The 24,643-nt window shown below is 61.7% G+C and overlaps 1 protein-coding gene across 1 annotated transcript in view; it reads right to left on the bottom strand.

Annotated features, from left to right (window-relative positions):
* The window catches only part of LOC148135297 (atrial natriuretic peptide receptor 1-like), a 183,350-nt gene that overhangs the window by 11,459 nt on the left and 147,248 nt on the right, over window positions 1-24,643 (bottom strand). The window contains exon 18 of the mRNA XM_087985107.1: window positions 972-1,040. Coding sequence (XP_087841233.1) covers window positions 972-1,040 — 69 coding nt within the window. The remainder of the gene's footprint in view (window positions 1-971; window positions 1,041-24,643) is intronic.

The raw sequence follows: 24,643 nt of genomic DNA, 5'->3' as shown, positions 1-24,643 counted from the left end.
TGAGGGAGAGATGATGAGGGAGAGGGAGACGATGAGGGAGAGGGAGATGATGAGGGAGAGGGAGACGATGAGGGAGAGGGAGATGATGAGGGAGAGGGAGATGATGAGGGAGAGAGATGATGAGTAGAGGGAGATGATGAGGGAGAGATGATGAGGGAGGAGATGATGAGGGAGAGATGATGTGGGAGTGGGAGACGATGAGGGAGAGGGAGATGTTGAGGGAGAGATGATGAGGGAGTGGGAGACGATGAGGGAGAGGGAGATGATGAGGGAGAGGGAGACGATGAGGGAGAGGGAGATGATGAGGGAGAGGGAGATGATGAGGGAGAGAGGATGATGAGGGAGAGGGAGATGATGAGGGAGAGGGAGATGATGAGGGAGAGCGAGATGATGAGGGAGAGAGATGATGAGGGGAGAGAGATGATGAGGGAGAGATGATGAGGGAGTGGGAGACGATGAGGGAGAGGGAGATGATGAGGGAGAGGGAGATGTTGAGGGAGAGAGATGATGAGTAAAGGGAGATGATGAGGGAGAGATGATGAGGGAGGAGATGATGAGGGAGAGATGATGAGGGAGTGGGAGACGATGAGGGAGAGGGAGATGATGAGGGAGTGGGAGATGATGAGCGTGTGGGAGATGATGAGGGAGAGATGATGAGGGAGAGGGAGACGATGAGGGAGAGGGAGATGATGAGGGAGTGGGAGATGATGAGCGTGTGGGAGATGATGAGGGAGAGATGATGAGGGAGAGGGAGACGATGAGGGAGAGGGAGATGATGAGGGAGTGGGAGATGATGAGCGTGTGGGAGATGATGAGGGAGAGACGATGAGGGAGAGGGAGATGATGAGGGAGAGGGAGACGATGAGGGAGAGGGAGATGATGAGCGTGTGGGAGATGATGAGCGTGTGGGAGATGATGAGGGAGTGGGAGACGATGAGGGAGATGATCGGGAGGAGTGGGGCAGGGCTTACCTTATAAACATCAAAGTTGTCAATGATGGCATCGAAGCAGGTATAGAGATCGTTGAGTAAAGTCACTACCTGCAGCAAATCAGAGGAGAGCTTACTGGCTGGTTGGCAGCATCAACGTTAACCATTGGACAGGCTGCAATGGTGGGAGTTTGGGGGTTCACCTCAGTGACCTCCCATTGGGGTGTGGGTGAGGGGGGTCCATCCACCAGTCTCTGGGTATTACCCTGTGGGGGGGGGGGGTAAGGAGCCCAGTCCCTGGGTATTAGCCTGTTGGGTGGGGGAGGGGGGGGGTTGTAAGGAGCCCATTCCCTGGGTATTACCCTGTGGGTGGGGGGAGGGGGGGCTCCTGTGGGGGGGGTTAGGAGCCCAGTCCTTGGGTATTATCCTGTGGGGGGGTTGGGAGGCCAGTCCCTGGGAATTACCCTGTGGGGGATAAGGAGCCCAGTTCCTGGGAATAACCCTGTGGGGGGTAAGGAGCCCAGACCCTGGGTATTACCCTGTGGGGGGGGGGGGGGGGGGGTTAAGGATCCCAGTCCCTGGGTATTACTCTGTGGGGGGGAAAGTAAGGAGCCCAGTCCCTGAGTATTACCCTGTAGGGGGGGGGGCGGGGTAAGGAGCCCAGTCCCTGGGTATTACTCTGTAGGAATGGGGGGGGGGGGGGGCGGGGTAAGGAGCCCAGTCCCTGGGTATTACCCTGTGGGGGGGGGGGGGGTAAGGAGCCCAGTCCCTGGGTATTACCCTGTGGGGATGGGGTGGGGGGGTAAGGAGCCCAGTCCCTGCGTATTACCCTGTGGGGGTGGGGTGGGGGGGTAAGGAGGCCAGTCCCTGGGTATTAACCTGTTGCGGGGGTGTTAGGATCCCAGTCCCCTGGGCGTTACCCTTTGTGTGGGGGGGTAAGGAGCCCAGTGCCTGGGTATTACCCTGTGGGGTGTGGGGGGGGGGGGTAAGGAGCCCAGTGCCTGGGTATTACCCTGTGGGGTGTGGGGGGGGGGTAAGGAGCCCAGTCCCTGGGTATTACCCTGTGGGGTGTGGGGGGGGTGGTACGGAGCCGAGTCCCTTGGTATTATCCTGTGGGTGGGTGGGGGGTAAGGAGCACAGTCCCTGGTTATTACCCTGTGGGTGGTGGGGATAGGGGGGGGTTGGGAGCCAAGTCCCTGAGTATTACCCTGGGGGGGGGGGTAAGGATCCCAGTCCCTGGGTATTACCCTGTGGGGGGGTAAGGATCCCAGTCCCTGGGTATTACCCTGTGGGGGGGTAAGGATCCCAGTCCCTGGGTATTACCCTGTGGGGGGTAAGGAGCCCTGTCCCTGGGTATTACCCTGTGGGGGGTAAGGATCCCAGTCCCTGGGTATTACCCTGTGGGGGGTAAGGAGCCCAGTCCCTGGGTATTACCCTGTGGGGGATAAGGATCCCAGTCCCTGGGTATTACCCTGTGGGGGGGTAAGGAGCCCAGTCCCTGGGTATTACCCTGTGGGGGATAAGGAGCCCAGTCCCTGGGTATTACCCTGTGGGGGGGATAGGGAGCCCAGTCCCTGGGTATTACCCTGTGGGGGGGTAAGGATCCCTGTCCCTGGGTATTACCCTGTGGGGGGGTAAGGAGCGCAGACCCTGGGTATTACCCTGTGGGGGGGGTAAGGAGCGCAGACCCTGTGTATTACCCTGTTGTGGGGGGGTGGGGGGGGTGTAAGGATCCTTGTCCCTGGGTATTACCCTGTGGGGGGAGGGGTTAAGGATCCCTGTCCCTGGGTATTACCCTGTGGGGGGGGGGATAAGGAGCCCAGTCCCTGGGTATTACCCTGTGGGGGATAAGGAGCCCAGTCCCTGGGTATTACCCTGTGGGGGGGGGGGGGGGGGGGGTAAGGATCCCTGTCCCTGGGTATTACCCTGTTGGGGGGGGGGGTAAGGAGCCCAGTCCCTGGGTATTACCCTGTGGGGGGGTAAGGAGCCCAGTCCCTGGCTATTTCCCTGTGGGGGGGGTAAGGAGCCCAGTCCCTAGGTATTACCCTGTGGGGGGGTAAGGAGCCCAGACCCTGGGTATTACCCTGTGGGGGGGTAAGGAGCCCAGTCCCTGGGTATTACCCTGTGGGGGGGTAAGGAGCCCAGACCCTGGGTATTACCCTGTGTGTGGGATAAGGAGCCCAGTCCCTTGGTATTACCCTGTGGGGGGGTAAGGAGCCCAGACCCTGGGTATTACCCTGTGGGGGGGTAAGGAGCCCAGTCCCTGGGTATTACCCTGTGGGGGGATAAGGAGCCCAGTCCCTTGGTATTACCCTGTGGGAGGGTAAGGAGCCCAGTCCCTGGGTATTACCCTGTTGCAGGGGTGTTAGGATCTCAGTCCCTGGGTGTTACCCTTTGTGTGGGGGGGGGGGTAAGGAGCCCAGTCCCTGGGTATTACCCTGTGGGGGGATAAGGAGCCCGTCCCTGGGTATTACCCTGTGGGGGTGGGGGTAAGGAACCCAGTCTCTGGGTATTTCCTGTGGGGGGGGTAAGGAGCCCAGTCTCTGGGTATTACCCTGTGTGGGGGGTAAGGAGCCCAGTCTCTGGGTATTACCCTGTGTGGGGGGGGGGGGGGTAAGGATCCCTGTCCCTGGGTATTACCCTGTGGGGGGGGTAAGGAGCCCAGTCCCTGGGTATTACCCTGTGGGGGGGTAAGGAGCCCAGTCCCTGGCTATTTCCCTGTGGGGGGGGTAAGGAGCCCAGTCCCTAGGTATTACCCTGTGGGGGGTAAGGAGCCCAGTCGCTGGGTATTACCTTGTGGTGGGGGTGGGGGGGGGGGATAAGGAGCCCAGTCCCTGGGTATTACCCTGTGGGAGGGTAAGAAGCCCAGTCCCTGGGTATTACCCTGTGTGGGGGGAGGGGAGGGGGGGTAAGGAGCCCAGTCCCTGGGTATTACCCTGTTGCGGGGGTGTTAGGATCTCAGTCCCTGGGTGTTACCCTTTGTGTGGGGGGGGGGGGTAAGGAGCCCAGTCCCTGGGTATTATCCTGTGGGTGGGTGGGGGGTAAGGAGCACAGTCCCTGGTTATGACACTGTGGGTGGTGGGGATGGGGTGGGTTGGGAGCCCAGTCCCTGGGTATTACCCTGTGGGGGGGTTAGGAGCCCAGTCCCTGGGTATTACCCTGTGGGGGGTTGGGAGCCCAGTCCCTGGGTATTACCCTGTGGGGGGTTGGGAGCCCAGTCCCTGGGTATTACCCTGTGGAGGGGGTAAGGAGCCCTGACCCTGGGTATTACCCTGTGGGGGGATAAGGAGCCCAGTCCCTGGGTATTACCCTGTGGGGGGATAAGGAGCCCGTCCCTGGGTATTACCCTGTGGGGGGGTAAGGAGCCCGTCCCTGTGTATTACCCTGTGGGGGGGGGAGGGGTGTAAGGATCCCTGTCCCTGGGTATTACCCTGTGGGGGGATAAGAAGCCCAGTCCCTGGGTATTACCCTGTGTGAGGGGAGGGGGGGGGGGGTAAGGAGCCCAGTCCCTGGGTATTACCCTGTTGCGGGGGTGTTAGGATCTCAGTCCCTGGGTGTTACCCTTTGTGTGGGGGGGGGGGGGTAAGGAGCCCAGTCCCTGGGTATTATCCTGTGGGTGGGTGGGGGGTAAGGAGCCCAGTCCCTGGGTATTACCCTGTGGGGGGTAAGGATCCCTGTCCCTGGGTATTACCCTGTGGGGGTAAGGATCCCAGTCCCTGGGTATTACCCTGTGGGGGGTAAGGGGCCCTGACCCTGGGTATTACCCTGTGGGGGGTAAGGGGCCATGACCCTGGGTATTACCCTGTGGGGGGTAAGGTGCCCTGACCCTGGGTATTACCCTGTGGGGGGTAAGGAGCCCTGACCCTGGGTATTACCCTGTGGGGGGTAAGGAGCCCAGTCCCTGGGTATTACCCTGTTGCGGGGGTGTTAGGATCTCAGTCCCTGGGTGTTACCCTTTGTGTGGGGGGGTAAGGAGCCCAGTCCCTGGGTATTATCCTGTGGGTGGGTGGGGGGTAAGGAGCACAGTCCCTGGTTATGACACTGTGGGTGGTGGGGATGGGGGGGGTTGGGAGCCCAGTCCCTGGGTATTACCCTGTGGGGGGGTTAGGAGCCCTGTCCCTGGGTATTACCCTGTGGGGGGTTGGGAGCCCAGTCCCTGGGTATTACCCTGTGGGGGGGGTAAGGAGCCCTGACCCTGGGTATTACCCTGTGGGGGGATAAGGAGCCCAGTCCCTGGGTATTACCCTGTGGGGGGGTTGGGAGGCTAGTCCCTGGGAATTACCCTGTGGGGGGGGTTAGGAGCCCTGACCCTGGGTATTACCCTGTGGGGGGATAAGGAGCCCAATCCCTGGGTATTTCCCTAGGCGGGGGGTAAGGAGCCCAGTCCCTGGGTATTACCCTGTGGGGGGATAAGGAGCCCTGACCCTGGGTATTACCCTGTGGGGGGATATGGAGCCCTGACCTTGGGAATTACCCTGTGGGGGGATAAGGAGCCCGTCCCTGTGTATTACCCTGTGGGGGGGTAAGGAGCCCGTCCCTGTGTATTACCCTGTGGGGGGGGGAGGGGTGTAAGGATCCCTGTCCCTGGGTATTTCCCTGTGGGGGGGGGGGGTAAGGAGCCCAGTCTCTGGGTATTACCCTGTGGGGGATAAGGAGCCCAGTCCCTGAGTATTACCCTGTGGGGGGGGGCGGATAAGGAGCCCAGTCCCTGGGTATTACCCTGTGTGGGGGGGGGGGTAAGAAGCCCAGTCTCTGGGTATTACCCTGTTGGGGGGGTTAGGAGCCCAGTCCCTGGGTATTACCCTGTGGGGGGGTTGGGAGGCCAGTCCCTGGGTATTACCCTGTGGGGGGGTGGGGGGTAAGGAGCACAGTCCCTGGTTATGAAACTGTGGGTGGTGGGGATGGGGGGGGTTGGGAGCCCAGTCCCTGAGTATTATCCTGGGGGGGGGGGGGGGAGGGTAAGGAGCCCAGTCCCTGGGTATTACCCTGTGGAGGGGTTAGGAGCCCAGTCCCTGGGTATTACCCTGTGGGGGGGTTAGGAGCCCAGTCCCTGGGTATTACCCTGTGGGGGGTAAGGAGCCCAGTCCCTGGGTATTACCCTGTGGGGGGGTATGGAGCCCAGTCCCTGGGTATTACCCTGTGGGGGGGTTAGGAGCCCAGTCCCTAGGTATTACCCTGTGTGGGGGATAAGGAGCCCAGTCCCTGGGTATTACCCTGTGGGGGGGTTAGGAGCCCAGTCCCTGGGTATTACCCTGTGGGGTGGTAAGGAGCCCTGACCCTGGGTATTACCCTGTGGGGGGGTATGGAGCCCAGTCCCTGGGTATTACCCTGTGGGGGGGTTAGGAGCCCAGTCCCTGGGTATTACCCTGTGGGGAGGTTGGGAGGCCAGTCCCTGGGTATTACCGTGTGGGGGGTAAGGAGCCCAGTCCCTGGGTATTACCCTGTGGGGTGGTAAGGAGCCCTGACCCTGGGTATTACCGTGTGGGGGGGTATGGAGCCCAGTCCCTAGGTATTACCCTGTGTGGGGGATAAGGAGCCCAGTCCCTGGGTATTACCCTGTGGGGGGGTTAGGAGCCCAGTCCCTGGGTATTACCCTGTGGGGGGGTTGGGAGGCCAGTCCCTGGGTATTACCCTGGGCGGGGGGTAAGGAGCCCAGTCCCTGGGTATTACCCTGTGGGGGGGTTGGGAGGCCAGTCCCTGGGTATTACCCTGGGCGGGGGGTAAGGAGCCCAGTCCCTGGGTATTACCCTGTGGGGGGTAAGGAGCCCAGTCCCTGGGTATTACACTGTGGGGGTGGGGGAGGGGTAAGGAGCCCAGTCCCTGGGTATTACCCTGTGGGGGGTAAGGATCCCAGTTCCTGGGTATTACCCTGTGGGGGGGGTAAGGAGCCCAGTCCCTGGGTATTACCCTGTGGGGGGGGGGGGGGGGGGGGGTAAGGATCCCAGTCCCTGGGTATTACCCTGTGGGGGGTAAGGAGCCCAGTCCCTGGGTATTACCCTGTGGGGGGTAAGGAGCCCAATCCCTGGGTATTACCCTGTGGGGGGGTAAGGAGCTCAGTCCCTGGGTATTACCCTGTGGGGGGTAAGGAGCTCAGTCCCTGGGTATTACCCTGTGGGGGGTAAGGAGCCCAGTCCCTGGGTATTACCCTGTGGGGGGGGGCGGATAAGGAGCCCAGTCCCTGGGTATTACCCTGTGGGAGGGTAAGAAGCCCAGTCCCTGGGTATTACCCTGTGTGGGGGGGGGGGGGGGTAAGGAGCCCAGTCTCTGGGTATTACCCTGTGGGGGGGGGGGGGTAAGGAGCGCATACCCTGGGTATTACTCTGTGAAGGGGGTAAGGAGCCCAGTCCCTGGGTATTACCCTGTGGGTGGGTGGGGGGTAACGAGCACAGTCCCTGGTTTTTACACTGTGGGTGGTGGGGATAGGGGGGGGTTGGGAGCCCAGTCCCTGGGTATTACCCTGTGGGGGGGTTAGGAGCCCAGTCCATACCCCCCCACAGGGTAATACCCTGGGTAATACCCAGGGTCAGGGCTCCTTACCACCCCACAGGGTAATACCCAGGGACTGGGCTCCTAACCCCCCCACAGGGTAATACCTGTGGGGGGGTTAGGAGCCCAGTCCCTGGGTATTACCCTGTGGGGGGGTTAGGAGCCCAGTCCCTGGGTATTACCCTGTGGGGGGGGTTAGGAGCCCAGTCCCTGGGTATTACCCTGTGGGGGGGGGGGGATAAGGAGCCCAGTCCCTGGGTATTACCCTGTGGGGGGTAAGGATCCCAGTCCCTGGGTATTACCCTGTGGGGGATAAGGGGCCCTGACCCTGGGTATTACCCTGTGGGGGGGGGGAGTGGTTAAGGATCCCTGTCCCTGGGTATTACCCTGTGGGGGGGGGGGGGGGGGAGATAAGGAGCCCAGTCCCTGGGTATTTCCCTGTGGGGGGTAAGGATCCCAGTCCCTGGGTATTACCCTGTGGGGGGTAAGGGGCCCTGACCCTGGGTATTACCCTGTGGGGGGTAAGGAGCCCTGACCCTGGGTATTACCCTGTGGGGGGTAAGGAGCCCAGTCCCTGGGTATTACCCTGTGGGGGGTTAGGAGCCCAGTCCCTGGGTATTACCCTGTTGCGGGGGTGTTAGGATCTCAGTCCCTGGGTGTTACCCTTTGTGTGGGGGGGTAAGGAGCCCAGTCCCTGGGTATTATCCTGTGGGTGGGTGGGGGGTAAGGAGCACAGTCCCTGGTTATGACACTGTGGGTGGTGGGGATGGGGGGGGTTGGGAGCCCAGTCCCTGGGTATTACCCTGTGGGGGGGTTAGGAGCCCAGTCCCTGGGTATTACCCTGTGGGGGGGTAAGGAGCCCTGACCCTGGGTATTACCCTGTGGGGTGGTATGGAGCCCAGTCCCTGGGTATTACCCTGTGTGGGGGATAAGGAGCCCAGTCCCTGGGTATTACCCTGTGGGGGGTAAGGAGCCCAGTCCCTGGGTATTACCCTGTGGGGGGTAAGGAGCTCAGTCCCTGGGTATTACCCTGTGGGGGGTAAGGAGCCCAGTCCCTGGGTATTACCCTGTGGGGGGTAAGGAGCTCAGTCCCTGGGTATTACCCTGTGGGGGGGTTAGGAGCCCAGTCTCTGGGTATTACCCTGTGGGGGGGTTAGGAGCCCAGTCCCTGGGTATTACCCTGTGGGGGGGGGGGGGGGGGATAAGGAGCCCAGTCCCTGGGTATTACCCTGTGGGGGGTAAGGATCCCTGTCCCTGGGTATTACCCTGTGGGGGGGGGAGGGGTTAAGGATCCCTGTCCCTGGGTATTACCCTGTGGGGGGGGGGGGGAGGGTAAGGAGCCCAGTCCCTGGGTATTACCCTGTGGAGGGGTTAGGAGCCCAGTCCCTGGGTATTACCCTGTGGGGGGGTTAGGAGCCCAGTCCCTGGGTATTACCCTGTGGGGGGGTTAGGAGCCCAGTCCCTGGGTATTACCGTGTGGGGTGGTAAGGAGCCCTGACCCTGGGTATTACCCTGTGGGGGGGTATGGAGCCCAGTCCCTGGGTATTACCCTGTGTGGGGGATAAGGAGCCCAGTCCCTGGGTATTACCCTGTGGGGGGTAAGGAGCCCAGTCCCTGGGTATTACCCTGTGGGGGGTAAGGAGCTCAGTCCCTGGGTATTACCCTGTGGGGGGTAAGGAGCCCAGTCCCTGGGTATTACCCTGTGGGGGGTAAGGAGCTCAGTCCCTGGGTATTACCCTGTGGGGGGTAAGGAGCCCAGTCCCTGGGTATTACCCTGTGTGGGGGGGGGGGGGGGGGGGTAAGGAGCCCAGTCCCTGGGTATTACCCTGTGGGGGGGGTAAGTAGCCCAGTCCCTAGGTATTACCCTGTGGGGGGTAAGGAGCCCAGTCGCTGGGTATTACCTTGTGGTGGGGGTGGGGGGGGGATAAGGAGCCCAGTCCCTGGGTATTACCCTGTTGCGGGGGTGTTAGGATCTCAGTCCCTGGGTGTTACCCTTTGTGTGGGGGGGGGTAAGGAGCCCTGTCCCTGGGTATTATCCTGTGGGTGGGTGGGGGGTAAGGAGCACAGTCCCTGGTTATGACACTGTGGGTGGTGGGGATGGGCGGGGTTGGGAGCCCAGTCCCTGGGTATTACCCTGTGGGGGGTTGGGAGCCCAGTCCCTGGGTATTACCCTGTGGGGGGGTTAGGAGCCCAGTCCCTGGGTATTACCCTGTGGGGGGTTGGGAGCCCAGTCCCTGGGTATAACCCTGTGGGGGGATAAGGAGCCCGTCCCTGGGTATTACCCTGTGGGGGGGTAAGGAGCCCTGACCCTGGGTATTACCCTGTGGGGGGATAAGGAGCCCAGTCCCTGGGTATTACCCTGTGGGGGGGTAAGGAGCCCAGTCTCTGGGTATTACCCTGTGGGGGGGGGGGGTGCGGTAAGGAGCCCAGTCCCTGGCTATTACCCTGTGGGGGGTAAGGAACCCAGTCGCTGGGTATTACCCTGTGGGGGGCGCGGATAAGGAGCCCAGTCCCTGGGTATTACCCTGTGGGAGGGTAAGAAGCCCACTCCCTGGGTATTACCCTGTGGGAGGGTAAGAAGCCCAGTCCCTGGGTATTACCCTGTGTGTGGGGGGGGGGGTAAGGAGCCCAGTCTCTGGGTATTACACTGTGGGGGGGGGGGTAAGGAGCGCATACCCTGGGTATTACTCTGTGAAGGGGGTAAGGAGCCCAGTCCCTGGGTATTACCCTGTGGGTGGGTGGGGGGTAAGGAGCACAGTCCCTGGTTTTTACACTGTGGGTGGTGGGGATAGGGGGGGGTTGGGAGCCCAGTCCCTGAGTATTAACCTGGGGGGGGGGGGGGGGGGAGGGTAAGGAGCCCAGTCCCTGGGTATTACCCTGTGGAGGGGTTAGGAGCCCAGTCCCTGGGTATTACCCTGTGGGGGGGTTAGGAGCCCAGTCCCTGGGTATTACCCTGTGGGGGGGTTAGGAGCCCAGTCCCTGGGTATTACCCTGTGGGGGGGGGGGGGGATAAGGAGCCCAGTCCCTGGGTATTACCCTGTGGGGGGGGGGAGGGGTTAAGGATCCCTGTCCCTGGGTATTACCCTGTTGGGGGGGGGGGGGGGGGATAAGGAGCCCAGTCCCTGGGTATTTCCCTGTGGGGGGTAAGGATCCCAGTCCCTGGGTATTACCCTGTGGGGGGTAAGGGGCCCTGACCCTGGGTATTACCCTGTGGGGGGTAAGGGGCCCTGACCCTGGGTATTACCCTGTGGGGGGTAAGGAGCCCAGTCCCTGGGTATTACCCTGTGGGGGGTAAGGAGCCCAGTCCCTGGGTATTACCCTGTGGGGGGTTAGGAGCCCAGTCCCTGGGTATTACCCTGTTGCGGGGGTGTTAGGATCTCAGTCCCTGGGTGTTACCCTGTGGGGGGGTTGGGAGGCTAGTCCCTGGGAATTACCCTGTGGGGGGTAAGGAGCCCTGACCCTGGGTATTACCCTGTGGGGGGGTAAGGAGCCCAATCCCTGGGTATTTCCCTGTGGGGGGGTAAGGAGCCCAGTCCCTGGGTATTACCCTGTGGGTGGGTGGGGGGTAAGGAGCACAGTCCCTGGTTTTTACACTGTGGGTGGTGGGGATAGGGGGGGGTTGGGAGCCCAGTCCCTGAGTATTAACCTGGGGGGGGGGGGAGGGGGGGAGGGTAAGGAGCCCAGTCCCTGGGTATTACCCTGTGGAGGGGTTAGGAGCCCAGTCCCTGGGTATTACCCTGTGGGGGGGTTAGGAGCCCAGTCCCTGGGTATTACCCTGTGGGGGGGTTAGGAGCCCAGTCCCTGGGTATTACCCTGTGGGGGGGGGGGGGATAAGGAGCCCAGTCCCTGGGTATTACCCTGTGGGGGGGGGGGAGGGGTTAAGGATCCCTGTCCCTGGGTATTACCCTGTGGGGGGGGGGGGGGGGGGGGATAAGGAGCCCAGTCCCTGGGTATTTCCCTGTGGGGGGTAAGGATCCCAGTCCCTGGGTATTACCCTGTGGGGGGTAAGGGGCCCTGACCCTGGGTATTACCCTGTGGGGGGTAAGGGGCCCTGACCCTGGGTATTACCCTGTGGGGGGTAAGGAGCCCAGTCCCTGGGTATTACCCTGTGGGGGGTAAGGAGCCCAGTCCCTGGGTATTACCCTGTGGGGGGTGTTAGGATCTCAGTCCCTGGGTGTTACCCTGTGGGGGGGTTGGGAGGCTAGTCCCTGGGAATTACCCTGTGTGGGGGGTAAGGAGCCCTGACCCTGGGTATTACCCTGTGGGGGGGTAAGGAGCCCAATCCCTGGGTATTTCCCTGTGGGGGGGTAAGGAGCCCAATCCCTGGGTATTTCCCTAGGCGGGGGGTAAGGAGCCCAGTCCCAGGGTATTACCCTGTGGGGGGATAAGGAGCCCAGTCCCTGGGTATTACCCTGTGGGGGGGTTGGGAGGCTAGTCCCTGGGAATTACCCTGTGGGGGTGGTAAGGAGCCCTGACCCTGGGTATTACCCTGTGGGGGGGTAAGGAGCACAATCCCTGGGTATTTCCCTGTGGGGGGGTAAGGAGCCCAATCCCTGGGTATTTCCCTAGGCGGGGGGTAAGGAGCCCAGTCCCTGGGTATTACCCTGTGGGGGGATAAGGAGCCCTGACCCTGGGTATTACCCTGTGGGGGGATAAGGAGCCCGTCCCTGTGTATTACCCTGTGGGGGGGTAAGGAGCCCGTCCCTGTGTATTACCCTGTGGGGGGGGAGGGGTGTAAGGATCCCTGTCCCTGGGTATTTCCCTGTGGGGGGGGGGGTAAGGAGCCCAGTCTCTGGGTATTACCCTGTGGGGGGTGGGGGTGCGGTAAGGAGCCCAGTCCCTGGCTATTTCCCTGTGGAGGGGGTAAGGAGCCCAGTCGCTGGGTATTACCCTGTGGGGGGGGGGGGGGGGGGGGTAAGGAGCGCATACCCTGGGTATTACTCTGTGAAGGGGGTAAGGAGCCCAGTCCCTGGGTATTACCCTGTGGGTGGGTGGGGGGTAAGGAGCCCAGTCCCTGGTTATTACACTGTGGGTGGTGGGGATGGGGGGGGTTGGGAGCCCAGTCCCTGAGTATTATCCTGGGGGGGGGGGTAAGGAGCCCAGTCCCTGGGTATTACCCTGTGGGGCGGATAAGGAGCCCAGTCCCTGGGTATTACCCTGTGGGGGGGTAAGGAGCCCAGTCCCTGGGTATTACCCTGTGGGGGGGTTAGGAGCCCAGTCCCTGGATATTACCCTGTGGGGGGGTTGGGAGGCCAGTCCCTGGGTATCACCCTGAGCGGGGGGTAAGGAGCCCAGTCCCTGGGTATTACCCTGTGGGGGATAAGGAGCCCAGTCCCTGGGTATTACCCTGTGGGGGGGTTAGGAGCCCAGTCCCTGGGTATTACCCTGTGGGGGGGTTGGGAGGCCAGTCCCTGGGTATCACCCTGAGCGGGGGGTAAGGAGCCCAGTCCCTGGGTATTACCCTGTGGGGGATAAGGAGCTCAGTCCCTGGGTATTACCCTGTGGGGGGTAAGGAGCCCAGTCCCTGGGTATTACCCTGTGTGGGGGATAAGGAGCCCAGTCCCTGGGTATTACCCTGTGGGGGGTCAGGAGCCCAGTCCCTGGGTATTACCCTGTGTGGGGGATAAGGAGTCCAGTCCCTGGGAATTACCCTATGGGGGGTAAGGAGCCCAGTCCCTGGGTATTACCCTGTGGGGGGGGTAAGGAGCCCAGTCCCTGGGTATTACCCTGTGGGGGATAAGGAGCCCAGTCCCTGGGTATTACCCTGTGTGGGGGTAAGGAGCCCTGTCCCTGGGTATTACCCTGTGGGGGGGTAAGGAGCCCAGTCCCTGGGTATTACCCTGTGTGGGGGATAAGAAGTCCAGTCCCTGGGAATTACCCTATGGGGGGTAAGGAGCCCAGTCCCTGGGTATTACCCTGTGGGGGGGTATGGAGCCCAGTCCCTGGGTATTACCCTGTGGGGTGTAGGGAGCCCAGTCCCTGGGTATTACCCTGTGGGGGGTAAGGAGCCCAGTCCCTGCGTATTACCCTGTGGGGGATAAGGAGTCCAGTCCCTGGGAATTACCCTGTGGGGGGGTATGGAGCCCAGTCCCTGGGTATTACCCTTTGTGGGGGATAAGGAGCCCAGTCCCTGGGTATTACCCTGTGGGGGGTCAGGAGCCCAGTCCCTGGGTATTACCCTGTGGGGGGTCAGGAGCCCAGTCCCTGGGTATTACCCTGTGTGGGGGTAAGGAGCCCAGTCCCTGGGTATTACCCTGTGGGGGGTCAGGAGCCCAGTCCCTGGGTATTACCCTATGGGGGGGTAAGGAGCCCAGTCCCTGGGGATTACCCTGTGGGGGGTCAGGAGCCCAGTCCCTGGGTATTACCCTGTGGGGGGTAAGGAGCCCAGTCCCTGGGTATTACCCTGTGGGGGATAAGGAGCCCAGTCCCTGGGTATTACCCTGTGTGGGGGGGTAAGGAGTCCAGTCCCTGGGAATTACCCTATGGGGGGTAAGGAGCCCAGTCCCTGGGTATTACCCTGTGGGGGGCTAAGGAGCCCAGTCCCTGGCTATAAACCTGTGGGGGGTAAGGAGCCCAGTCCCTGGGTATTACCCTGTGGGGGGTAAGGAGCCCAGTCCCTGGGTGTTACCCTTTGGGGGGCTAAGGAGCCCAGTCCCTGGCTATAAACCTGTGGGGGGTAAGGAGCCCAGTCCCTGGGTATTACCCTGTGGGGGGTCAGGAGCCCAGTACCTGGGTATTACCCTGTGTGGGGGGGTAAGGAGTCCAGTCCCTGGGAATTACCCTGTGGGGGGTAAGGAGCCCAGTCCCTGGGTATTACCCTGTGGGGGGCTAAGGAGCCCAGTCCCTGGCTATAAACCTGTGGGGGGTAAGGAGCCCAGTCCCTGGGTATTACCCTGTGTGGGGGGTAGGAGCCCAGTCCCTAGGTATTACCCTGTGGGGGGTAAGGAGCCCAGTCCCTGGGTATTACCCTGTGGGGATCAGGAGCCCAGTCCCTGGGTATTACCCTGTGTGGGGGGTAGGAGCCCAGTCCCTGGGTATTACCCTGTGGGGGGTAAGGAGCCCAGTCCCTGTGTATTACCCTGTGAGGGGTAAGGAACCCAGTCCCTGGGAATTACCCTGTGGGGGGTAAGGAGCCCAGTCCCTGGGTATTACCCTGTGTGGGGGGTAAGGAGCCCAGTCCCTGGGTATTACCCTGTGGGGGGTAAGGAACCCAGTCCCTGGGTATTACCCTGTGGGGGATAAGGAGCCCAGTCCCTGGGTATTACCCTGTGGGGGGATAAGGAGCCCAGTCCCTGGGTATTACCCTGTGGGGGATAAGGAGCCCAGTCCCTGGGTATTACCCTGTGGGGGGTAAGGATCCCAGTCCCTGGGTATTACCCTGTGGGGGGTAAGGAGCCCAGTCCCTGGGTATTACCCTGTGGGGGGTAAGGAGCCCAGTCCCTGCGTATTACCCTGTGGGGGATAAGGAGTCCAGTCCCTGGGAATTACCCTGTGGGGGGGTATGGAGCCCAGTCCCTGGGTATTACCCTGTGGGGGATAAGGAGCCCAGTCCCTGGGTATTACCCTGTGGGGGATAAGGAGCCCAGTCCCTGAGTTTTACCCTGTGGGGGGTCAGGAGCCCAGTCCCTGGGTATTACCCTGTGGGGGATAAGGAGCCCAGTCTCTGGGTATTACCCTGTGGGGGATAAGGAGCCCAGATTCTGGGTATTACCCTGTGGGGGATAAGGAGCCCAGTCCCTGGGTATTACCCTGTGGGGGATAAGGAGTCCAGTCCCTGGGAATTACGCTGTGGGGGGTCAGGAGCCCAGTCCCTGGGTATTACCCTGTGGTGGGGTAAGGAGCTCAGTCCCTGGGTATTACCCTGTGGGGGGTAAGGAGCCCAGTCCCTGGGTATTACCCTGTGTGGGGGATAAGGAGCCCAGTCCCTGGGTATTACGCTGTGGGGGGTCAGGAGCCCAGTCCCTGGGTATTACCCTGTGTGGGGGATAAGGAGTCCAGTCCCTGGGAATTACCCTATGGGGGGTAAGGAGCCCAGTCCCTGGGTATTACCCTGTGGGGGATAAGGAGCCCAGTCCCTGGGTATTACCCTGTGTGGGGGTAAGGAGCCCTGTCCCTGGGTATTACCCTGTGGGGGGGTAAGGAGCCCAGTCCCTGGGTATTACCCTGTGTGGGGGATAAGAAGTCCAGTCCCTGGGAATTACCCTATGGGGGGTAAGGAGCCCAGTCCCTGGGTATTACCCTGTGGGGGGGTATGGAGCACAGTCCCTGGGTATTACCCTGTGTGGGGGATAAGGAGCCCAGTCCCTGGGTATTACCCTGTGGGGGGATAAGGAGCCCAGTCCCTGGGTATTACCCTGTGGGGGGTAAGGAGCCCAGTCCCTGCGTATTACCATGTGGGGGATAAGGAGTCCAGTCCCTGGGAATTACCCTGTGGGGGGGTATGGAGCCCAGTCCCTGGGTATTACCCTGTGGGGGGTCAGGAGCCCAGTCCCTGGGTATTACCCTGTGGGGGATAAGGAGTCCAGTCCCTGGGAATTACCCTGTGGGGGGGTATGGAGCCCAGTCCCTGGGTATTACCCTGTGGGGGGTCAGGAGCCCAGTCCCTGGGTATTACCCTGTGGGGGATAAGGAGCCCAGTCCCTGGGTATTACCCTGTGGGGGATAAGGAGTCCAGTCCCTGGGAATTACGCTGTGGGGGGTCAGGAGCCCAGTCCCTGGGTATTACCCTGTCGGAGTGGGGTAAGGAGCCCAGTCCCTGGGTATTACCCTGTGGGGGGTCAGGAGCCCAGTCCCTGGGTATTACCCTGTGTGGGGGGGTAAGGAGTCCAGTCCCTGGGAATTGCCCTATGGGGGGTAAGGAGCCCAGTCCCTCGGTATTACCCTGTGGGGGGCTAAGGAGCCCAGTCCCTGGCTATAAACCTGTGGGGGGTAAGGAGCCCAGTCCCTGGGTATTACCCTGTGGGGGGAAAGGAGCCCAGTCCCTGGGTATTATCCTGTGGGGGATAAGGAGCCCAGTCCCTGGGTATTACCCTGTGTGGGGGTAAGGAGCCCAGTCCCTGGGTATTACCCTGTGGGGCGGATAAGGAGCCCAGTCCCTGGGTATTACCCTGTGGGGGGTAAGGAGCCCAGTCCCTGGGTATTACCCTGTGGGGTGTAAGGAGCCCAGTCCCTGGGTATTACCCTGTGGGGGGTAAGGAGCCCAGTCCCTGGGTATTACCCTGTGGGGTGTAAGGAGCCCAGACCCTGGGTATTACCCTGTGGGGGTCAGGAGCCCAGTCCCTGGGTATTACCCTGTGTGGGGGGTAGGAGCCCAGTCCCTGGGTATTACCCTGTGGGGGGTAAGGAGCCCAGTCCCTGGGTATTACCCTGTGGGGGGTCAGGAGCCCAGTCCCTGGGTATTACCCTGTGTGGGGGGTAGGAGCCCAGTCCCTGGGTATTACCCTGTGGGGGGTAAGGAGCCCAGTCCCTGTGTATTACCCTGTGGGGGGTAAGGAGCCCAGTCCCTGGGAATTACCCTGTGGGGGGTAAGGAGCCCAGTCCCTGGGTATTACCCTGTGTGGGGGGTAAGGAGCCCAGTCCCTGGGTATTACCCTGTGGGGGGTAAGGAGCCCAGTCCCTGGGTATTACCCTGTGGGGGATAAGGAGCCCAGTCCCTGGGTATTACCCTGTGCGGGGATAAGGAGCCCAGTCCCTGGGTATTACCCTGTGGGGGGTAAGGAGCCCAGTCCCTGGGTATTACCCTGTGGGGGATAAGGAGCCCAGTCCCTGGGTATTACCCTGTGGGGGGTAAGGATCCCAGTCCCTGGGTATTACCCTGTGGGGGGTAAGGAGCCCAGTCCCTGGGTATTACCCTGTGGGGGGTAAGGAGCCCAGTCCCTGCGTATTACCCTGTGGGGGATAAGGAGTCCAGTCCCTGGGAATTACCCTGTGGGGGGTCAGGAGCCCAGTCCCTGGGTATTACCCTGTGGGGGATAAGGAGCCCAGTCCCTGGGTATTACCCTGTGGGGGATAAGGAGCCCAGTCCCTGAGTTTTACCCTGTGGGGGGTCAGGAGCCCAGTCCCTGGGTATTACCCTGTGGGGGATAAGGAGCCCAGTCTCTGGGTATTACCCTGTGGGGGATAAAGAGCCCAGTCTCTGGGTATTACCCTGTGGGGGATAAGGAGCCCAGTCCCTGGGTATTACCCTGTGGGGGATAAGGAGCCCAGTCTCTGGGTATTACCCTGTGGGGGATAAGGAGCCCAGTCCCTGAGTTTTACCCTGTGGGCGGTCAGGAGCCCAGTCCCTGGGTATTACCCTGTGGGGGGTCAGGAGCCCAGTCCCTGGGTATATCCCTGTGGGGGATAAGGAGCCCAGTCCCTGGGTATTACCCTGTGGGGGGTCAGGAGCCCAGTCCCTGGGTATTACCCTGTCGGAGTGGGGTAAGGAGCCCAGTCCCTGGGTATTACCCTGTGGGGGGTAAGGAGCCCAGTCCCTGGGTATTACCCTGTGTGGGGGATAAGAAGTCCAGTCCCTGGGAATTACCCTATGGGGGGTAAGGAGCCCAGTCCCTGGGTATTACCATGTGGGGGGCTAAGGAGCCCAGTCCCCGGCTATAAACCTGTGGGGGGTAAGGAGCCCAGTCCCTGTGTATTACCCTGTGGGGGGTAAGGAGCCCAGTCCCTGGGTATTATCCTGTGGGGGATAAGGAGCCCAGTCCCTGGGTATTACCCTGTGGGGGATAAGGAGCCCAGTCCCTGGGTATTACCCTGTGGGGGGTAAGGAGCCCAGTCCCTGGGTATTACCCTGTGGGGCGGATAAGGAGCCCAGTCCCTGGGTATTACCCTGTGGGGGGGGGGGTAAGGAGCCCAGTCCCTGGGTATTACCCTGTGGGGTGTAAGGAGCCCAGACCATGGGTATTACCCTGTGGGGGGTCAGGAGCCCAGTCCCTGGGTATTACCCTGTGTGGGGGGTAGGAGCCCAGTCCCTGGGTATTACCCTGTGGGGGGTAAGGAGCCCAGTCCCTGGGTATTACCCTGTGGGGGGTAAGGAGCCCAGTCCCTGTGTATTACCCTGTGGGGGGTAAGGAGCCCAGTCCCTGGGAATTACCCTGTGGGGGGTAAGGAGCCCAGTCCCTGGGTATTACCCTGTGTGGGGGGTAAGGAGCCCAGTCCCTGGGTATTACCCTGTGGGGGATAAGGAGCCCAGTCCCTGGGTATTACCCAGTGGGGGGATAAGGAGCCCAGTCCCGGGGTATTACCCTGTGGGGGATAAGGAGCCCAGTCCCGGGGTATTACCCTGTGTGGGGGGTATGGAGCCCAGTCCCTGGGTATTACCCTGTGGGGGATAAGGAGCCCAGTCCCGGGGTATTACTCTGTGGGGGATAAGGAGCCCAGTCCCTGGGTATTACCCTGTGTGGGGGATAAGGAGCCCAGTCCCGGGGTATTACTCTGTGGGGGATAAGGAGCCCAGTCCCTGGGTATTACCCAGTGGGGGGATAAGGAGCCCAGTCCCGGGGTATTACCCTGTGGGGGGTAAGGAGCCCAGTCCCTGGGTATTACCCTGTGGGGGATAAGGAGCCCAGTCCCTGGGTATTACCCAGTGGGGGGATAAGGAGCCCAGTCCCTGGGTATTACCCAGTGGGGGGATAAGGAGCCCAGTCCCTGGGTATTACCCTGTGTGGGGGGTAAGGAGCCCAGTCCCTGGGTATTACCCTGTGGGGGATAAGGAGCCCAGTCCCTGGGTATTACCCAGTGGGGGGATAAGGAGCCCAGTCCCGGGGTATTACCCTGTGGGGGGTAAGGAGCCCAGTCCCTGGGTATTACCCTGTGGGGGATAAGGAGCCCAGTCCCTGGGTATTACCCTGTGGGGGGTAAGGATCCCAGTCCCTGGGTATTACCCTGTGGGGGGATAAGGAGCCCAGTCCCTGGGTATTACCCTGTGTGGGGGGTAAGGAGCCCAGTCCCTGGGTATTACCCTGTGGGGGATAAGGAGCCCAGTCCCTGGGTATTACCCAGTGGGGGGATAAGGAGCCCAGTCCCGGGGTATTACCCTGTGGGGGGTAAGGAGCCCAGTCCCTGGGTATTACCCTGTGGGGGATAAGGAGCCCAGTCCCTGGGTATTACCCTGTGGGGGGTAAGGATCCCAGTCCCTGGGTATTACCCTGTGGGGGGTGAGGAGCCCAGTCCCTGGGTATTACCCTGTGGGGGGTAAGGAGCCCAGTCCCTGCGTATTACCCTGTGGGGGATAAGGAGCCCAGTCCCTGGGTATTACCCTGTCGGAGTGGGGTAAGGAGCCCTGTCCCTGGGTATTACCCTGTGGGGGGGTAAGGAGCCCAGTCCCTGGGTATTACCCTGTGGGGGGGGGTAAGGAGCCCAGTCCCTGGGTATTACCCTGTGGGGGGGGGTAAGGAGCTCAGTCCCTGGGTATTACCCTGTGGGGTGGTAAGGAGCCCAGTCCCTGGGTATTACCCAGTGGGGGGGTAAGGATCCCTGTCCCTGGGTATTACCCTGTGGGGGGGGGTAAGGAGCTCAGTCCCTGGGTATTACCCTGTGGGGGATAAGGAGCCCAGTCCCTGGGTATTACCCTGTGGGGGGGTAAGGATCCCTGTCCCTGGGTATTACCCTGTGGGGGGGGGTAAGGAGCTCAGTCCCTGCGTGTTACCCTGTGGGGGATAAGGAGCCCAGTCCCTGGGTATTACCCTGTGGGGGGTAAGGAGCCCAGTCCCTGGGTATTACCCTGTGGGGGGGTAAGGAGCCCAGTCCCTGGTTATTACCCTGTGGGGGATAAGGATCCCAGTCCCTGGGTATTACCCTGTGTGCGGGGGGGGTAAGGAGCCCAGTCCCTGCGTATTACCCGTTGGGGGGGGGGGTAAGGAGCTCAGTCCCTGGGTATTACCCTGTGGGGGGTAAGGAGCCCAGTCCCTGGGTATTACCCTGTGGGGGGGTATGGAGCCCAGTCCCTGGGTATTACCCTGTGGGGGGTAAGGAGCCCAGTCCGTCGGTATTACCCTGTGGGGGATAAGGAGCCCAGTCCCTGGGTGTTACCCTACTGCGGGGGGGGGGGGGGGGGGGGGTAAGGAGCCCAGTCCCTGGGTATTACCCTGTGGGGGGGGGGGTAAGGAGCCCAGTCCCTGGGTATTACCCTGTGCGGGGGGTAAGGAGCCCAGTCCCTGGGTATTACCCTGTCGGGGGGGGGGGTAAGGAGCCCAGTCCCTCGGTATTACCCTGTGGGGGATAAGGAGCCCAGTCCCTGGGTGTTACCCTACGGGGGGGGGGGGGGGGGGGGGGGGGGGGTAAGGAGCCCAGTCCCTGGGTATTACCCTGTGGGGGGGGGGGGGTAAGGAGCCCAGTCCCTGGGTATTACCCTGTGGGGGGTCAGGAGCCCAGTCCCTGGGTATATCCCTGTGGGGGATAAGGAGCCCAGTCCCTGGGTATTACCCTGTGGGGGGTCAGGAGCCCAGTCCCTGGGTATTACCCTGTCGGAGTGGGGTAAGGAGCCCAGTCCCTGGGTATTACCCTGTGGGGGGTAAGGAGCCCAGTCCCTGGGTATTACCCTGTGTGGGGGATAAGGAGCCCAGTCCCTGGGTATTACCCTGTGTGGGGGATAAGAAGTCCAGTCCCTGGGAATTACCCTATGGGGGGTAAGGAGCCCAGTCCCTGGGTATTACCATGTGGGGGGCTAAGGAGCCCAGTCCCCGGCTATAAACCTGTGGGGGGTAAGGAGCCCAGTCCCTGTGTATTACCCTGTGGGGGGTAAGGAGCCCAGTCCCTGGGTATTATCCTGTGGGGGATAAGGAGCCCAGTCCCTGGGTATTACCCTGTGGGGGATAAGGAGCCCAGTCCCTGGGTATTACCCTGTGGGGGGTAAGGAGCCCAGTCCCTGGGTATTACCCTGTGGGGCGGATAAGGAGCCCAGTCCCTGGGTATTACCCTGTGGGGGGGGGGGGTAAGGAGCCCAGTCCCTGGGTATTACCCTGTGGGGTGTAAGGAGCCCAGACCATGGGTATTACCCTGTGGGGGGTCAGGAGCCCAGTCCCTGGGTATTACCCTGTGTGGGGGGTAGGAGCCCAGTCCCTGGGTATTACCCTGTGGGGGGTAAGGAGCCCAGTCCCTGGGTATTACCCTGTGGGGGGTAAGGAGCCCAGTCCCTGTGTATTACCCTGTGGGGGGTAAGGAGCCCAGTCCCTGGGAATTACCCTGTGGGGGGTAAGGAGCCCAGTCCCTGGGTATTACCCTGTGTGGGGGGTAAGGAGCCCAGTCCCTGGGTATTACCCTGTGGGGGATAAGGAGCCCAGTCCCTGGGTATTACCCAGTGGGGGGATAAGGAGCCCAGTCCCGGGGTATTACCCTGTGGGGGATAAGGAGCCCAGTCCCGGGGTATTACCCTGTGTGGGGGGTATGGAGCCCAGTCCCTGGGTATTACCCTGTGGGGGATAAGGAGCCCAGTCCCGGGGTATTACTCTGTGGGGGATAAGGAGCCCAGTCCCTGGGTATTACCCTGTGTGGGGGATAAGGAGCCCAGTCCCGGGGTATTACTCTGTGGGGGATAAGGAGCCCAGTCCCTGGGTATTACCCAGTGGGGGGATAAGGAGCCCAGTCCCGGGGTATTACCCTGTGGGGGGTAAGGAGCCCAGTCCCTGGGTATTACCCTGTGGGGGATAAGGAGCCCAGTCCCTGGGTATTACCCAGTGGGGGGATAAGGAGCCCAGTCCCTGGGTATTACCCAGTGGGGGGATAAGGAGCCCAGTCCCTGGGTATTACCCTGTGTGGGGGGTAAGGAGCCCAGTCCCTGGGTATTACCCTGTGGGGGATAAGGAGCCCAGTCCCTGGGTATTACCCAGTGGGGGGATAAGGAGCCCAGTCCCGGGGTATTACCCTGTGGGGGGTAAGGAGCCCAGTCCCTGGGTATTACCCTGTGGGGGATAAGGAGCCCAGTCCCTGGGTATTACCCTGTGGGGGGTAAGGATCCCAGTCCCTGGGTATTACCCTGTGGGGGGATAAGGAGCCCAGTCCCTGGGTATTACCCTGTGTGGGGGGTAAGGAGCCCAGTCCCTGGGTATTACCCTGTGGGGGATAAGGAGCCCAGTCCCTGGGTATTACCCAGTGGGGGGATAAGGAGCCCAGTCCCGGGGTATTACCCTGTGGGGGGTAAGGAGCCCAGTCCCTGGGTATTACCCTGTGGGGGATAAGGAGCCCAGTCCCTGGGTATTACCCTGTGGGGGGTAAGGATCCCAGTCCCTGGGTATTACCCTGTGGGGGGTGAGGAGCCCAGTCCCTGGGTATTACCCTGTGGGGGGTAAGGAGCCCAGTCCCTGCGTATTACCCTGTGGGGGATAAGGAGCCCAGTCCCTGGGTATTACCCTGTCGGAGTGGGGTAAGGAGCCCTGTCCCTGGGTATTACCCTGTGGGGGGGTAAGGAGCCCAGTCCCTGGGTATTACCCTGTGGGGGGGGGTAAGGAGCCCAGTCCCTGGGTATTACCCTGTGGGGGGGGGTAAGGAGCTCAGTCCCTGGGTATTACCCTGTGGGGTGGTAAGGAGCCCAGTCCCTGGGTATTACCCAGTGGGGGGGTAAGGATCCCTGTCCCTGGGTATTACCCTGTGGGGGGGGGTAAGGAGCTCAGTCCCTGGGTATTACCCTGTGGGGGGGTAAGGAGCCCAGTCCCTGGGTATTACCCTGTGGGGGGGTAAGGATCCCTGTCCCTGGGTATTACCCTGTGGGGGGGGGTAAGGAGCTCAGTCCCTGCGTGTTACCCTGTGGGGGATAAGGAGCCCAGTCCCTGGGTATTACCCTGTGGGGGGTAAGGAGCCCAGTCCCTGGGTATTACCCTGTGGGGGGGTAAGGAGCCCAGTCCCTGGTTATTACCCTGTGGGGGATAAGGATCCCAGTCCCTGGGTATTACCCTGTGTGCGGGGGGGGTAAGGAGCCCAGTCCCTGCGTATTACCCGTTGGGGGGGGGTAAGGAGCTCAGTCCCTGGGTATTACCCTGTGGGGGGTAAGGAGCCCAGTCCCTGGGTATTACCCTGTGGGGGGGTATGGAGCCCAGTCCCTGGGTATTACCCTGTGGGGGGTAAGGAGCCCAGTCCGTCGGTATTACCCTGTGGGGGATAAGGAGCCCAGTCCCTGGGTGTTACCCTACTGGGGGGGGGGGGTAAGGAGCCCAGTCCCTGGGTATTACCCTGTGGGGGGGGGGGTAAGGAGCCCAGTCCCTGGGTATTACCCTGTGCGGGGGGTAAGGAGCCCAGTCCCTGGGTATTACCCTGTCGGGGGGGGGGGTAAGGAGCCCAGTCCCTCGGTATTACCCTGTGGGGGATAAGGAGCCCAGTCCCTGGGTGTTACCCTACGGGGGGGGGGGGGGGGGGGGGGGGGGGGTAAGGAGCCCAGTCCCTGGGTATTACCCTGTGGGGGGGGGGGGTAAGGAGCCCAGTCCCTGGGTATTACCCTGTGGGGGGGTAAGGATCCCTGTCCCTGGGTATTACCCTGTGGGGGGGTAAGGATCCCTGTCCCTGGGTATTACCCTGTGTGGGGTAAGGAGCCCAGTCCCTGGGTATTACCCTGTGTGGGGGGTAAGGATCCCAGTCCCTGGGTATTACCCTGTGGGGGGGTTAGGATCCCTGTCCCTGGGTATTACCCTGTGGGGGGGTAAGGAGCCCAGTCCCTGGGTATTACCCTGTGGGGGGTAAGGTGCCCAGACCCTGGGTATTACCCTGTGGGGGGGATAAGGAGCCCAGTCCCTGGGTATTACCCTGTGGGGGTAAGGAGCCCAGTCCCTGGGTATTACCCTGTGGGGGCCAGGTGTCCAGTCCCTGCGTATTACCCTGTGGGGGGTAAGGAGCCCAGTCCCTGGGTATTACCCTGTGGGGGGTAAGGAGCCCAGTCCCTGGGTATTACCCTGTGGGGGGTAAGGAGCCCAGTCCCTGGGTATTACCCTGTGGGGGGGTAAGGAGCCCAGTCCCTGGGTATTACCTTGTGTGGAGGATAAGGAGCCCAGTCCCTGGGTATTACCCTGTGGGGGGTCAGGAGCCCAGTCCCTGGGAATTACCCTATGGGGGGTAAGGAGCCCAGTCCCTGGGTATTACCCTGTGTGGGGGTATGGAGCCCAGTCCCTGGGTATTACCCTGTGTGGGGGATAAGGAGCCCAGTCCCTGGGTATTACCCTGTGGGGGGATAAGGAGCCCAGTCCCTGGGTATTACCCTGTGGGGGGTAAGGAGCCCAGTCCCTGCGTATTACCCTGTGGGGGATAAGGAGTCC

Source organism: Chiloscyllium plagiosum, unplaced genomic scaffold (genome assembly GCF_037043375.1).
Source record: "Chiloscyllium plagiosum isolate Xiang-an unplaced genomic scaffold, Cpla_swu_hap1 HiC_scaffold_50, whole genome shotgun sequence".
In the NCBI taxonomy this organism is placed as follows: domain Eukaryota; kingdom Metazoa; phylum Chordata; class Chondrichthyes; order Orectolobiformes; family Hemiscylliidae; genus Chiloscyllium; species Chiloscyllium plagiosum.
This window is presented reverse-complemented; position numbering and strand designations above follow the sequence as displayed.